General features: G+C 37.8%; 1 protein-coding gene across 4 annotated transcripts in view; it reads left to right on the top strand.

Moving 5' to 3' along the window:
• The window catches only part of Helz (helicase with zinc finger), a 147,158-nt gene that overhangs the window by 88,665 nt on the left and 41,839 nt on the right, over positions 1–16,654 (top strand). For 3 of the 4 annotated variants that reach the window (XM_042702566.1, XM_042702567.1, XM_042702569.1), the window contains 6 exons: positions 1,262–1,441; positions 1,922–2,026; positions 4,941–5,119; positions 10,142–10,260; positions 12,168–12,313; positions 13,994–14,141. In XM_042702566.1, the coding sequence (XP_042558500.1) occupies positions 1,262–1,441; positions 1,922–2,026; positions 4,941–5,119; positions 10,142–10,260; positions 12,168–12,313; positions 13,994–14,141 (877 nt within the window). The remainder of the gene's footprint in view (positions 1–1,261; positions 1,442–1,921; positions 2,027–4,940; positions 5,120–10,141; positions 10,261–12,167; positions 12,314–13,993; positions 14,142–16,654) is intronic. The other variant, XM_042702568.1, reaches the window with a different exon arrangement.

Below are 16,654 nucleotides of genomic sequence, written 5' to 3'. Positions count from 1 at the left end.
GTGATCCTCAGATCTCAGCCTCCTGAGTAGCTAGGAATTCAGGTGTGAGCCACTGGCGCTCGGCTCCTTAATGTTAAATTTTTTTTTTAAGTTAAGAAAAATAAGTAATAGGTTATTTTCCAAGCTGGAGTTTTTTTTTTTTTGGTCGGTCATGGGGTCTACCAGTTGAGCCACAGCACCACTTCTGGTTTTCTGAGTCTCATGGACCTTCCTGCCCTGGCTGGCTTTGAACCACGATCCTTAGATCTTAGCCTCCTGAGTAGCTAGGATTACAGGTGTGAGCCACCTGCGCCCGGCTAACCCAGCTGCATTTTTAAAGAATTTTTTAGGTTTGAGATGATCTCTCATAGTGGCATTAAGTAATTAAAAATGGAAAATATTAAGATGTTTATATATATGTATATAAATATATATAAAACTAGCTTCAGATTAAGTAGAATGCAGCCTTACAGAGATATCTAAATTCCTTTCTCCTATTTTGGGATCATCATTTAGGCATGTTAGAAATTTTCTAAGAATCTCTTTTACATATCCTTCTTATTTTGGTTCACATCTCTGTCATTTTTATCATAGTTGCGACACTATTTAGTATTTTAATTATAGATTTGGAAAGGATGCTGTTTATTTTCCACTTTGTTTGATCTGTTTCAGCATCTGCTGCCCATTTAAATGTTCAAAACAGCCAAGTCATAAAAGGGACACTAACAAGCTAGATCTTAAACAGCCATTTGTGTTACTGTGACATGTATATGATTTATGTGCATGGACATTTTAGAAAATGTATTGTTTGGCTTTTACTACTTTTTAAAGTGTTTGCTGTTTTCTAACTTAATGTTTCGTAGAAAGTGTCTCCTAAGGACATACAAGGTTTTTTCCCCTGCATTTTTCTTGTTTTAAGCCTTTTGATGGATTAATCATTGAAATTCATTTAGTTTTTTTATGCATTTTATTTTTTATACAACTTATCAGCTGCTTTGATGCTTTTATGTGACAGGCAAATGATGTTTTTGAAACGTTGCTATTACTACTCAGGAAGGTAGCAGTAACAGACTAGAAGTGTTTGATTTCTTAGTTGCCTAAAGAAGATTAGTTTTAAATTTCCTAAAAAGTGGTTTTAGAATAAGCACCAGTTGTTTGAGGTGTTATTATTTCAGTAGATTTAATGGCTCAGTAAAATTCAGAATACTTGTGTATCATGTCAGGTTTTGTTCATGACTAAGAAGCATATGACTTAAATAAGTTACATTTGTATTTTTCACAGACAGTGGGATGAACAGTTGGACCCTCGACTAAACGCCAAACAGAAAGAAGCTGTCTTGGCCATTACCACTCCACTTTCTATCCAGCTGCCGCCTGTCCTTATCATCGGACCCTATGGGACAGGCAAAACGTTCACGCTAGCTCAGGCTGTCAAGCATATACTGCAGCAGCAGGAGACTAGGTGAGGGGGTGGGAGATATATTTGGTAGCAGGGCTATATGTTCTTTTAAATAAAAAATAAGGGCCCATATGACAGTTTTCATCTAGCTCCTAGAAGTTATAGAAAAATGCAACCCCTAAAGCAAATTTCAATCCTCTTAAAACATAATGTTTTTAAAAATTGGTCGTGAAAACAATGTTAGTTTCTAAAGAGCCATAAAACTTTCAGTTTGCTGGGGAGTTGTGATATATGTTAGAGCCCAATGAGCTCATTAAAAAATCACATTTTTATATATAGGGTTAATCATGGTTTGGGGGAACTTCCTTTTTAGGCTATACTAGGAGAAATTCCTAAAAGGTGTCACTGAGTAATGTTAGAGACTGCTGGGTAGGTTAAGGGAAAGGGATATTGGACTAGTAAGATGGCCACTCCTTTTTTATATTATACTGCTTGTGTAGTTTTGTGTTTTATCATTCTTTTTATTTGCACCATTTATTTCAGCAGGATTCTCATTTGCACCCATTCTAATAGTGCTGCTGATCTCTACATAAAGGATTATTTACATCCATATGTAGAAGCAGGCAATCCCCAGGCAAGACCTCTCAGGTATTTTTTAAGGCTTATTATGTATCTGTATCATGCTTTGTATTCTTAAGAAAAGGTGTCTGTAAAGATTTTAGTAGCTTTGGAAATACCCAAATCTTTAACTCTGTATTGTCATTTGGAGGTTAAATCTCCTGGAAAAAAAAATCATTTAAAATTAAGATAAAATGTAAAAACTTTGACCATTAATTTCTTAACCATTAAGTATATAGAAAGACATCCTTTTTTTAAGTTTCATGTGTAAAAATGTTACACCCTGAGTAGATTTTGATACATACCTCTAAAAGCTAGTATGATGAAATAATATAAATATGATTAACTGAAATTGAATTTAATTTAGTTGAAATGCTAGCATATTTTTACATGGCTGAGTGGTCATGTAGTCATGGTTTATTTATGAAAATAAAATTTGATTGTAATCTTGGTAATTTCATGAAAGCTACACATTAGAGGCACATGAAATACTAAAATGAGTTTGGCAATATAATGTCATTAACTGCAACTCACAACTTTTTGCTAGAAAAATCTAGTGAGATCCTCTGAATAGAAATGTACCTAAATAGAGGATTATGGGAGGATAAATCCTTTTCTTCAGAAAACAATAAACAATCATGAAATATTTATTATAAAGCCACCATTTGCTTTCATTGTTATATGAATTAATGTTTAGTTTTACCATTTTACCAACTAATATATCATGGCCTAGGTTCTTCAAATTATTGTTAAAAAATTAATTTCTAACCACACTTTGACTCATAATTCACTAACTCTTTATTTCTAGTTGAGCCTAGGCATGGAAAATTGAAATTATGCAATATAACATTTTAAGAACCATAACCAAAACCATTTAAATGGTTTTAGAAGTAAATTGAAAATGAGAGAGAAGACAGTGGTTTGGCCTTCTCACATAGATTCTTATGCTACATTTTGTTTTTACTCTAGAAGACAAAACAGATATCATTGTCTTAAGTAGAATACATTTGTATTTAATAAGAAAATAACAAATGAATTTACTTACTGTAGGTTAAAATGTCACATTTATTGACATTATGACGCTATCGGAGATAGATCATTCATTTGTTGTGTTGGTAGAACTTGTGTCTATGTGTGTTGTAGAAAATGTGCCAGTCTCAGTTACCTTGGTGTGCTTGGTTTAGAACAGTTAAATAGAATGCTTTCAAATCTTGTTTGACTTAGCATAGGCCATTTCACACTTGAGGTAAGAATTGTTGCTCATGACTAAAATCTATCATTTCACTAGGTAACGTTGGCCTTGTTCCATGTAAAATTACTTCTTATGAGCTGTAATCCAACAGGCAATGAGTACATCTAAACATGTAGAATAACAAGTTATGTTCCAGTACATTTTATGTGTAGTTAGTGGCCCATATGTGGAACTTGCCTGCTAGCTGATCTTCCTATTTCTTAAGTCTCACTGGCTCAATGCAAAATGGAAAAATACTCAATATATTCAGATTTAAGTTTCATGTTATTTCATTTAATAAACAGAATAAAACTAGGAAAAACATCTGACTTCTCCAGATGTTTTCTTTTTATTTTCACAGTACTTTTTCTGTTTAGGAAAAGCATTAATTTGCAACTATATTTCCTAAGAGTATTAATGCTTTGAATTCTTAGGATTTATTAGTACCACCTATGATTATATTGACTCAGATTAATATATATTAATTGTAGCTTTCCTCATGATGAACAATGAACATGAAATGTTTGGGAGATGGAGTTGAAAAATTAAAATGACAAGCTGCATTGGGGAGATGAGCTTTATAGTGGAGTTGTCGTAGGATGCCAAGAAAGGAACACAAGAGGGCACCAAGTGCCTACGTGTGACCACGAGAAAAGATGGGTGTCTTCAGGGAGTCAGGCTGATGAGGGATTTGCTGTCTGTTCTGTACTGTGCAGTCTAGATGATGCCTTGGAAAGTGTGATAGTGTAAAAATAGGGGGAGTATGGTATCTTTAAGTACGCATATTTAGGATTCAAATTTACAAAATCCTGTTCATTGCCAGGAAGAACTAAGTGTTTGTTAAAATATTTGGGATGAAGATTTTACACACACACACACACACACTTTTTTTTTTGCCAGTCCTGGGGCTTGAACTCAGGGCAACAGGCACTGACCCTGAGCTTTTTTTGTTCAAGGCTAGCATTCATACCACTTAAGCCACAGTGCCACCTCTGGCCTTTCTGTTTATGTGGAATTGAGGAATCGAACCCAGGCTAGGCAAGCACTCTACCACTATGCCACATTCCCAACCCCTTGGTTTCATTTTTAACTTGAATTATAATGCAACTTGAAAAGCACTGTAGGATCAGTATCTATTCTGGCAAAGTAATAACTCTAGGAAAGCTGTCTTTTCAAGAAAAGTGCATTTGCTGCTTTCTAGGCATATTGAAGGCATTTATTGTTTTAGATAGCTCTTTAAAGAAATCGGTATTCTTAGATCAGATCTTTCTGATTCTTAGTACTCGAAGTAGCCATTTGATTGCTTATTTATTGCATATGAATTCAATACATGAATAAAGTTGCAATGAATTAAAATTTTGTCACTAGATTATTGCCTGTTTAAAGAATTATTTTTTTTTTCTTACTTAATTGGTATCAGATAGAGTACTTTTCCCCTGTTGCTGGGGATTGAACCTAGTGTCTTGCACATGCTAGGCAGTGTTTTACCATGGAGCAACCTCTGAGTATGAATTTGTCATTTTTCACTATTCTCAGAATTTGAAAAATATTAGATGATTTTGAATGATCTTATTAATGGTGCCTATCTTAATTATCACAAAAATGACAGTGTAAAGTACTTAAGTATTTTTATAGTATTGGCTAAACTTTCAATAAAACATATTGTTAAGATATTATTAAATGTAAATCAGAAATGTTACCATTTTTTAACAGGGTATATTTCCGAAATCGCTGGGTAAAGACTGTCCACCCAGTTGTGCATCAGTACTGTTTGATCTCCAGCGCACATTCCACCTTTCAGATGCCCCAGAAAGAAGATATTCTTAATCATCGAGTGGTGGTGGTGACATTGAACACTTCCCAGTACCTCTGTCAGCTGGACCTTGAACCTGGTATGCCCAATCCAGACACACAACCTGTGTCTTATAGGGTCATGGCTTATACATTCAGTTTAGACTAGATGTGGGCAAATGATAGCCCATGTGCCAATTTGGCTTGATGCCTATTGTTGTTTTATTGTTTTGTTTTGTTCTGGTTTGAACTCAGGGCCTTGTACTTGGCTTATGTTTTACCACCTGAGCCATACCTCCAGCCTTGCTTTTTCACTGGTTGCTTTGGAGATGGAATCTAGTGAATTTTTCTGGCAGAGCTGGCTCTAAGCCTCTGTCTTCCAGATCTTAGCCTTCTGAGTAGCTAGGATTTCAGGTATGAGCCACTGGTACCTGGCATGATGATTGTGTAAATAAAGTTTACTGGATGGAGCATGGTTGTCCATGCTCATCTCATTACATATTTCTTGTCGACAGCTGCCTTGTGCTACAGTAGTTGAGTTAAGTGGTTACAGCAGAGACGATCTGGCCTGCAAGATTTAAAACGTACACTGGGTGGCCCTTCACTGGGAATAATTTGCCAACTCTAGTACGAACACTTTGTGACTGCTGATTCACTTTTCTCTGAAGGCCAAGCAATAGTTCTTTATTAAGATCTGTGAAGAATTCAAATTTGGGCAGTGTTGTTTTTTACAATTTTCTCAGATTTTTGTCTTAAATTTGCTTTTGTATTGTATAGTATAGAAACATTTATACTAAATTTTTTTTGTGACTTTAAGGTTATACACTGGAACTCTGTAAAATCAACCTAACTTAAATGCAGATATAAGATGAGAAGTTCTGGTAAATATTTTGAGCTTACCCATGGAAAAATAGTATTCCTTTGAACTAAAAGGAAACTAATTTGCTACTACCATATAATAATTGTTGACATCGCTCAATGTACTTTTTTACTGTCTCCTTTTGGAATTGCTTTCAGAACCTGTGACAAATCCTTTTGAACACCCAAGTCCTGTTCTCTTCACCTTGTTTTCTTGGCACCTGGCCCAGAATAAAGACACCTGGAGGCTCCTGATAAACTTCTGTTTATCTTGAAGGAAAGAGTGGTGGCCAACTTCTTTCTTTTTCTTTTCTTTCTTTCTTTCTTTTCTTTTTTTTTTTTTAAATTGAAGGGAGATGTAATTTTAGAAAGTCTTCAAAGAGCTGAGATGTGTCTGATGAATTAGGTGGTTTGATCAGCCTGGGCAATCCATTAGGGGTTAAAAAGAAGTAAGAAAAAGAGACATGCCTCCAATGTAATGAGACCTGTTTTCTTGTGCATGCAGCTGATAGCTGGCTGGTGAGGGCAGTTACAGAGCAGAGGTTCAGAAATGTTTTGAACTGTGGCAGCATATTGGAGTGAGTTATATTTCGTCCCAAGTGACTTCTTTGACTGGAACAACACTATATGAAATGTAAATTTTGGTATGTCCATTTAACAATCAGTCTCATTACTTTATGATTATGATGCGTATTTGCCATGTAGATGAAAACTTTACCCACTTTAGGATCATTTGTAAGAAAGAAAGAATGGCTTTGAAGGGATTGAGTGTAGACTCATAACTTTTTGGAAATCAGGTCTTCAGTCTTGATGTTGTTTATATTTCACTTAATTCTTACATTCTATGAAGGCTTATTTTATAGATAAGAAAACCAAGGCTCAAGCTAAGTCAGTTTGATTAATTCAAGTTGCTTTTTGTAGCTTAAGTAGTAGTCAACAATTTGCATGATTTATGCAGTTCCTTATGGACGTCTAGCTCCATTTAATTAAAGTTTTACCTAATGAAAACATATTTTTCATTAGTCTCAGTTTTCTAATTTGATCCCATGTTTATATAGTCATTTTTCTTACTCTTTTAGAACAAACACAAGCCTGGCATGGTGGTCTATGATTATACTCTCAGCTCTCCGGGGGCTGAGGCAAGAGGTTTGAGTTTGGGGCCAGCCTGGGCTACATAATGAGACCCTGTCTAAAAACAAAAATAAACCCAAAGCAGACATTCTGTTCAATGGGGAGAAAAAACCCCATGTGATTATGTCCTGCCTATGCTGTTTGGTATGGGTGAGTCAGTGCTGCCTGTGCTCTCTCTTGTCCACAGCCATTTATTTTTAGCAGGTGGTTGTGATGGGTAGTTTCCCAACATAAAGACAATTTGCATTAGAACATTGTACAGACAGGTTAAATTATTTTTCTTTTTTTGGTGCTGGTCCTAGGACTTGAACTCAGAGCCTAGTACTGCCCTGAGCATTTTTGCTCAAGGATAACACTCTACCACTTGTGCCACAGTTCCACTTCCAGCTTTTTGTGGCAGTTAGAGATAAAGAGTCTCATAGACTTTGTTGCCTGAGCTGGCTTCAAACTGCGATCCTCAGATCTCAACCTCTTGAGTTGTCTGGATTACAGGTGCGAGCACCGGTGCCTGGCAAGTTGAATTCTCAATAACAGGGAAATAGGGATCAAAATAGAAGTTAGGTTCCTTCAGAGAGACACGGGAAGGCATCAGTACATCAGTGACCTCTGGCAAGTTTTTGTACTTTCACTCTGTGATCTCTGCTATGACAGTAAGATCAGGTCCACTTTCCTACCTGGGGAGTTGGCATTATGGTGATAGGGCTTTTCCTTTGTCAGGTTTTCCCCTCTAAGGAGCAAAGGGACTTTCCTTTCCTTCCTGTACACTCTGTGCGCACTTCCTGTACTGCTCCGTGCCCTCACGTGAGCACAACAGCAGCCCCAACAATGGATGTTTCCTTCTATGAAGATTTGTATCTGGGGATCAGTTGATACAGTACAATTTTGATATCTGGTAACAGTCACTATTTTTTCAGTGATTACAAAAACAATGACAAAAAATGATGATTAAAAAAAAAAAAACACCCACAGAAGGATCTTAGACTAGAAAAATGATATGTGTATGGTCTTCCACCATATAATGAATTTTCATTAATGACAAACCATATATAATGGTTGTTCTGTGTTTATAATGGAATTACAAGTTCCTACTGTCTAATGAAGCTGTAACCATGATAAAATTACAACAGATTACATCACTTAATTGGTATAGTGATGCTGGTGGAAACAAACCTACTGCTTTTCAGTTGTATCATATGCAGCATGCCAAGAGATAAGCGTGTATAATTCTATAATGATGACAAAAGAGTGTTCCACACTTACGTATTTACTGTACTATTATATTTACTATATGTGTTTATGTGTGTGTGTATGCTTGTGTGCACATGCATGTATGTGCTTTTGTGTGTGTGTGTGTGTGAGTGTGATATGAGGCTTCATTCTATTGTGTAGGCTGGCCTTGAACTTCTTCCTTCTCAGTTTCCTGAGTGGCTGGGACCACAGGCACATGACACTGTTCCTAGCTGCATTGCACGTTTTAATCATTATTTTAGAATGTATTCCTTTTACTTACACAGAAGTTTGTTACAAAGCAGTGTCCCATTCATTGTTTGCACTGGAATACCACACCTCAAGTTCACTGGGTCTCTGGATTGCGTCGTTCTCTTGTGTTGTTTTGTTCATTGTGGCCCTATCAGCAATAAGCTCCCCGCTCCCCTCAGGCACACATACACACACAGTATCTATAAATCATTTAGATGCGTGTGAGTACGTTCTCTGATGTTCATACAATGTTACATTGCTTGGAATATATTTGTATCAAGGGACATATAGTTGTATGTGAAAAATGAACCTAAACAGATTAGTTGATTGTCAGTCCAAGTTAGGTTATAACTATTTCCTTTATATTAGATATTGGGTATAGTGTTCTTCAATGTCTAGTGTGCATGCTTTCATGCTTATGAGCTACTATTAGTATACTTGTGGTATTTTGACAAGTAGCGAAAAAGCTATGAGGTCGTCAGTGTATGGTTATTCTTCTTTTAGTGAAAAGCCACTATCTTGTACTTCCTTTGTGGTACAAGGGATTGAAATCATGGCCTTCTCTACTGCTTGAGCCATACCCCAGCCCTTTTTGCTTTATGTTGCTTTTCAGATAGGGTCTCAAATATTGGACTAGGCAGGCAGTGACCTCCATGCCATTGCCTCCCATGTATCACAGTTGTGTCCCTCCATGCCTGATTTGTTTGTTGAAATGGAGTCTCACTAACTTTTTGCCAGAGCTGGTCTTGATCCATGATCCTCTCCATCCCTATCTCCCAAGTAGCTAGGATTACAGTTGTGAGCCACTATGGCTGTCTACTCTTCACTTTTCAAATCTTTTCTTAGCTGGGCACTAGTGGCTCATGCCTGTAATTCTAGCTACTTGGAAAGTGGAGAATAGAAGGATCATGTTTTGAGACCAGTCTGGGCAGAAAAATTCATGAGACTGTGTCTCAAAAATAGCCAGCAAAAACAAGAGAAGTGGCTTAAGTGGTAAAATTGCCAGTCTAGCAAGTGTGGGCCCTGAATTCAAATCCCAGTAATATCCTGTCTCCATAGTCTGATCCTGCCTGCCTGCCTTCCTGCCTGCCTTCCTGCCTTCCTCCTTCCTTTCTCCCCGCTTCCTTTCTTCCTTTCTTTCATCCTTGCATTTGTTGTGGGGCTTGGACTCAGGGCCTGGGAACCGTCCCTGAGCTTTGGTGCTCAAGGCTAGCACTCTACCACTTTGAGCCACAGCTCTGCTTCAGGTTTTCTGGTATTTATTTAGAGATAAGAGGCTCAGAGACTTTCCTGCCCAGGCTGTCTACAAACTGTGATCCTCACATCTCAGTCTCCAGAGTAGCTAGGATTATAGATGTGAGCCACTGGTGTCCAGCTCCATAGTCTTTTCTATTTGTACTTATTTAACTGTTGGCCTTTGAGTGGTTTTTACCAGATGTATTTACATATCTGTTAAGTCAAATGGCTATTTATGTGAAAAACTATTTTTTAGTGATGATTTAGGATGATTATCTAATTGAGGATGGGCCTTAAAAGTACTCATTAGCTAACTTTGAGATTAACAAAGTTAAAATTGTTCCTTAGTAGACTCAAAACCAGTGCCTGCCATTTTTGCTGCTGTAAAACACCTCGTTGTCTTTCACTGTTCTTTCTAGGGTTCTTTACACACATTCTGTTAGATGAAGCTGCCCAGGCCATGGAGTGTGAAACCATTATGCCTCTAGCATTAGCAGCTAAAAACACTCGGATTGTTTTGGCTGGTGATCACATGCAGGTAAGTGCTCTGCCAGACATTGTCTTAAAAGTAACTTTTAACTGTTAATATTCTATTTCCTAAAACATCCTGTTTCTGGCTTTTGGGGTCTGAAGAACCATGTTGGGCCATGCATCCCACATGAAAACAGCTGGAGAAATTCATATGGAACGGGAAAGGAGGTTTCAGTGTAGCACATTGGGAAGGCTGATCTCTGGGTGGCCTTTGTCTTGTCAGTAGCAATCTTGAGATTACAAAGGGAAAATGCAAAGGCAAGTGCTGAAGGGATTCGAACAGCACAGTCTTCCTGGTGTCCAGGAAGTTGCACTCTCCATTTGGGCTTGCCGGTCTCAAGGGCAGTCTTCATTTGCTTCACATGATGCTCATGTCAGCCTGGGATCCAAAGGGGGCAGTAATCTCCCTTTGCTTTTACAGGAGGTTTTTCTATCAGAATGCAAGTGAAACTAAGAGAGGAGGTCAGAGCACAGAGAGACACAATGGGATCTCCTTTTCCTATGAAATTGTGCCATGTGTTACAGCTTAAGTATTGTATTTCTGTACTAATGGTGAAAATACTGCTATTTCTGAAGAAAAATGACTATTCCACTACTCTTTTTTTTTTTTTTTAATTCCCTGTTTGTCTAGGTGAGGACTAACAATCTTACCAGGTTAGGTTATTAAGTTGAAGTTTGTTTTTTTATAACATGAATATTCAGCCCTTACTTTTTTTTTCCTCTCTCTCTCTGTCTGATACTCAGGATTGAACCAAGGCCTTCCACATGCTAGGCAGGCAGCTCTCTTCCTCTAAGCTACCCCTCCACCCCCACCCCAGCCCTCTTACTTTTCCTTTTCTTCTATGTTGGGGATTGAACCAGGGCTTCCACTGGCTAGGCAAGTGCTCTATTACTTTGCCATGACCCATCCTACTGTTTCTTAGAGAATAAAACTTACCCTTTCTACAAGTCTCCAGTTCTGACTCTAAAATCTGTTTTCATGAAGGGTTAATTTTTTTAGGTCTCAGATACAAAGAGCTTAATTAAAAATTACAGTCAAAATTTCAGACTAGTCAGATTTCATGTTATTTAAACACCTATGTATAAGAAAGAGAAACACAGATTTTTTTTTTAAGACATCTATTTTACAAAGTGGCAATTTAGACTTCTTTTTCTTCTGCCACAGTTGATTAAGATTGCACCTACAATCTGTCAAGACAGCTAGGAAAGAAGAGAATGTAAATTAACGAGTTCTGCTTTTGCTCCTTTGCCTAAACTAGCTTAATTTGTTCGTTTGCAGTAAAAGGTATAATCTAGAATGGCTCCTTAAACTTCATGAGATCTAGAAGGTTATTTTGTTATGTGTTCAGAGTAATTGCGTAGGGCCAAGAGTAGGGACACATGCCTATAATCCATGCAATGCTGGAAGGAAGGGATAGGGCCATTGAGATTTGAGACCAGTCTGGCCAAAAAGATAAAAACCTGTCTAAAAAAAAATCCCAGGCATAGAGGCACACACCTATATAATCTCATCTATCTGGGAAGAAGAGATAGGAGGATTACAATCTGAGGCAAAAGGGATACTTTGTTTAAAAATAGCCAAGAGGGCTAATGGTAATAGAGCACTGGGTCCCTGAGTTCGAATCTTAGTATACTCTTCCCTCCACCCGCCCCCCCACCCCCCTAAAAAAATCATAGTCTTGATGTCCCGTTAGCTTGTTATTTCGCTCATTCGTTCATTAATACTTTTGACGCAGAGTTTTATGTAGCCCAATCTGGCTGGGAATTTATGCTCCTCTCTGCCTTTGGAATGCTGGGATTATCATTGTGTGTCACCTCATGTAGCCTGAGTTCCTTATTTTAAATAATTGATTGATTTTGGTGGAATGAACTTCATCCTTAGTTAAATTTTCTCTATATGTTTGTCTGTTACAGCTCAGTCCTTTTGTTTACAGCGAGTTTGCCAGGGAGAGAAACCTTCACGTTTCATTACTTGATCGCCTCTATGAGCATTACCCTGCCGAGTTTCCATGTAGGATCCTCCTGTGTGAGAACTACCGCTCCCATGAAGCTATCATCAAGTAGGTGTGACCTGCCCTCTGATTGACACTCTCCGTGGTCTCTGGGAGGGAACTCAAGGCACCAGGTGACTAGGGACAGGCTATTTCCAACAAATAATGTGGAGTCCCTAGTATTGCAAATGTTTAATTCTAGGATTTTAAAAGAAGACTTTAAAAGTTAGGGTTGTGATTTTTTTTCAGAAAATAAGGCACTGAATATTTTTCTGTGGGTAAAGATATAATCAATATGCATAATTGAAACATATCAACAAAGCTTATAATGGGTTATCAGATGTGTGGCCATGTTATACAATGAATCTATTTTAAAAGATTGAAAGGAAGGGAGAGAGGGGAGCTGTGGCACGTATTAATGAGCTTTTGAAGACTTCTATTAAATCTAGCATGTAACTTTAAAAAGCAGTATTTCCTAAGTGACAGCTCAATGATAATCCTAGTTGAACACAGCCTGTACCAGCATCCCCTTGTAAAAACAGATTTTTGTTGGCACTCCAGAAACCTCATTTGCTCCTTTCCATTTATTAACCCCATCAGAAACTTCAACTTTTTAAAAGCTTGATATAATTTAACAACATCATGACATCCATATGGAAATCATTTTTAGGTGTTACCAAAAACAGTTGAACAGATAAAATATTACTAGTATGTCAATTTGTGACCCAATGTTTGTGGCTCCCAAGCCATTTGCTGCAACCTCACTGGCATCTTCTTCAGTAAAGTGCCCTCTTGTTACAGTGGGAGACTTGAATATCCTGCAGCCCTCCATTGTTTCAGTGGCCATGCATAGGCCGGCATCACTTAGGATGGACACCTTCTAAGAGAGTGTCACTAGGAGTTTTTCATCATGGGAAGAGCATAGAGTGCATGTACACAAACCTAAAGGGAGTAGGTCATTCAATTGTCTTGACTTTTCCATGTATTCAGAGATGTGGTGCGCCTGGTATAGCACAGCAATACTACTTTGCAGTGCATGGTTTTGTAAGTGCAAGAAGGACTGCAGATGATAGAACATTGAGAAAATGTAAGCAGTACAGAAAGAGTAACAGTCGTTGATAGTCATCATTAGATGTGATGTACTGTACATAATTGTATGGGCTCTACTTCTATACAACTGTGCCCAATTAGTTTTATCCCAGCATCATCACAGATGTGTGAAGAAGGCAGTGTCATAGTGTGTGATAAGAACAGTGTCTGATATGAGGCCCATTGTTACCAAAAAAGTTAGGCGGTACACAAGTGGAGAAGTATATAGTAACTGGAAGAACACACTTGGTAGCATATTTTCTCAAAGAGCAAAAATCTGAACCACTACTGAACTGTTGTCATTTATTTCTTTCTATATTTTGCCTTCCTATTTTACCATTTAACAGTGGTGTTCCAGGAGTCTTCACTATCATTATTGCTATCATTATTTTTCGAGAAATTATTGTATATGTTTTCTGTGCTTGGGGATATTGGTATAACTCAGTGATGATGCATGTGCCTAAAACATATAGGGTCTTGGGTTCTGTTCTCAGCACAAGAAAACAAACCAAAAACCTTTAAAAATTCAGTGGTAAGTATTACATGTTTAGATAGAAATTAATCATGAACATAAAGCAGTATTATTAGAATTAATGACTATGTGTATGTTGAGATTAATTTTGGTGATCGATTACGCTTTCCTCTTCTTTTTCTGTGCAGTTATACCTCTGAGCTCTTCTATGAGGGTAAGCTGATGGCCAGTGGAAAACAACCAGCACATAAGGATTTTTATCCACTAACATTCTTCACAGCACGAGGAGAAGATGTGCAAGAAAAAAACAGCACAGCTTTTTATAATAATGCAGAGGTACCTTTGTACTTTGTGCAAATTGCTATCATTTTCCCAAACACATAATAGGATTTTCCTTAACATTCATTTAAAATTGACAATATATTGTATTGGTTTCATTTATAAGGAAGTAGATGTAAACTTTTAAAAATATATATTATATTGTAAAAATACTGTACCAGAGGGGTTACAGTTATATGAGTAAGGTAATGAGTAGTATGTAAATTTTTATACTGTCTCATACTTGGCTTGTAGATGAATATCCTACAGGAAATAAGTTGATTTGCTTCTTATCTCAATGATAAAATACAAGATTTTATTTTCAAAGAACCCAATATCCATCTATAGATTGTTATTGTTTTTGACATGTGATCTAGACTAGTTAAATTTTATAGTACATAATCAAAGGAAGTAAGACTTGAGCTACAGAATCCTGTGCTCCAGAGATCTTGTGATCTGGATGATCACACAGCAAATGATTTTGCTTGCTGTATCATTATGTGCTCCAACTGACATAGCTCTCTTCTAACTCCTGGCTATTGGAAAGAATGTGGGGGATGAGTGTTAGTAGGCAGCAATCAGAAATCATGGTGGCCTTTAGGAGCCAGCAGAGGCCTCGTGATCAAGATTTTGGCTTTCACAGGAGACGCTAAGAAACTTGGAGGAGCCTGGAGTGCATGGTTGCCTTTAGGGAACTGTTTCCTGTTCTCTGATCTCTGCGGTCACTATGCATTTTGTTTACAGAGAAATGTCTTATTATGTAATAGTGACTCTTTGCCTTTAAAAATTGATCAGAGGGTTATAGTTAGAAGTCAGTACAAGAAAACTATCTGTACTTCTTGAGAAAATCCTAGCCCATGGCCAAGAAACTTGACATTTTCATTAGTCTGCGCCATTTAATTTTAGGAAAAGGTTCTTTTCTATTTGAAATATTGGAAATGACTCCAGGGATCTCTTTTGTTGTTTTACTAAGGTTGGAAACCACTGGCCTGAAAACTAGCCTTATACAGGGGATGGGAGTGCTGACAGAGAGGGACAAAAAGGACATGGAATTCAGAAGGCTGAGCGGTCCTGCTGTGGCACCAGGATCATAGTTGGGTCCTAATTAATGCTGATCCTGAGGCAGAGTTATGTTTGCCAGAGGCTCAGTTTCTCAACCCAAGTTACTTGGTCCTTCACAGTGATATGCTGTTTTCCAGGAAACCTGTGCTCTATAGGATACATAAAGCACATCTTCCTGGATTTGAATCTGACGCAGACATTTTTTTAGACAAACAATTTTTTTCCACATTAAGAAAACACAAAGGCCAGCCTTGGATGGTGGTGCATATTGGTAATCTTAGCATTTAGGAGGTAGAGGGAGGAGAATTGTGAGGTTGAGGCCAGCCTGGGCCACATAATTAAGATTGTCTCAAAAAAAAAAGTTAGACATGTAACTTCAGAGAATTTTCAGATGGCCTTAAACTCCACCAGAGGATGGTTTTTCACATTTCTTGGGTCCTGTGAGTCACCATTATCCTAAAAGTCTATGGCACATTGCCCTAGGAGCTTTATACAGGAGGTAAAAGCTGACTAAAGCTAAATACCAGTCTACTAGTCTAGGCATATTTATACAGTAGAATGTTATAGGCTGGGGTTTTTTTTTTTTTTTTTTTTGGCCAGTCCTGGGGCTTGAGCTTAGGGCCTGGGTACTGTCCCTGAACTTCTTTTTGCTTAAAGCTAGCCCTCTACTACTTGAGCCTACTTCCGGCTTTTTCTGAGTAGTTTATTGGAGATAAAAGTCTGACAGACTTTCTTGCCTGGCCTGGCTTCGAATTGCATTCCTCAAATCTCAGTCATCTGTGTAGTTAGGGTTATAGGTGTTTACCACCAGTGCTCAGCTTTCTCTGGTTTTGTTTATATTTGACTTCTTGTTTATTTGTGTTGTACCCAGACCTTGCACTTGCTAGGCAGTCATTCTACCATTTGACCCATGTCCCCAGCCCTGGACATGTTTTTTGTTTTTTTTTTATTTGTTGGTCGTGGGGCTTGAACTCTGGGCTTGGGTGCTGTCCTTGTGCTCTTCAGCTCAAGATGAGCACTCTACCGCTTGAGCCACAGTGCCACTTCCAGTTTTCTAGTGGTTCATTGGAGATAAGAGTTTCACGGACTTTCCTGCCCAGGCTGGCTTTGAACCGTGATCCTTAAATCTCGGCCTCCTGAGTAGCTAGGATTACAGGTGTGAGCTACCGGTGCCTGGCTAGCCCTGGACATTTTTAAAACTCTGTTTTTCTTCTCTCTCTCTGCTTTTTCTCCTTATATGTATGTTAATACGCTTAATGCTAATTTTTATTATTTTTCTTCTAGTTCTTCAGTTATATAATTTTTTTAAATTTTTATTTATTTTTTATTGTGAAAATACTGTACAGAGGGGTTACAATTAGATGGGCAAGATAATGAGTACATTTCTTATCAAGCATTGTAGCCTCCTCCTTTGTTTCCCCTTCCCATCCCTTCCCAGCCTCCCCCCGCCAGTTATATAATTTCTATGG

The sequence above is a fragment of the Dipodomys spectabilis genome, unplaced genomic scaffold, assembly GCF_019054845.1.
Source record: "Dipodomys spectabilis isolate Male_0828 unplaced genomic scaffold, ASM1905484v1 ptg000329l, whole genome shotgun sequence".
NCBI lineage: Eukaryota > Metazoa > Chordata > Mammalia > Rodentia > Heteromyidae > Dipodomys > Dipodomys spectabilis.
Note: the sequence above shows the minus strand (reverse complement) of the source record. Positions and strands in the feature narration are given on the sequence as shown.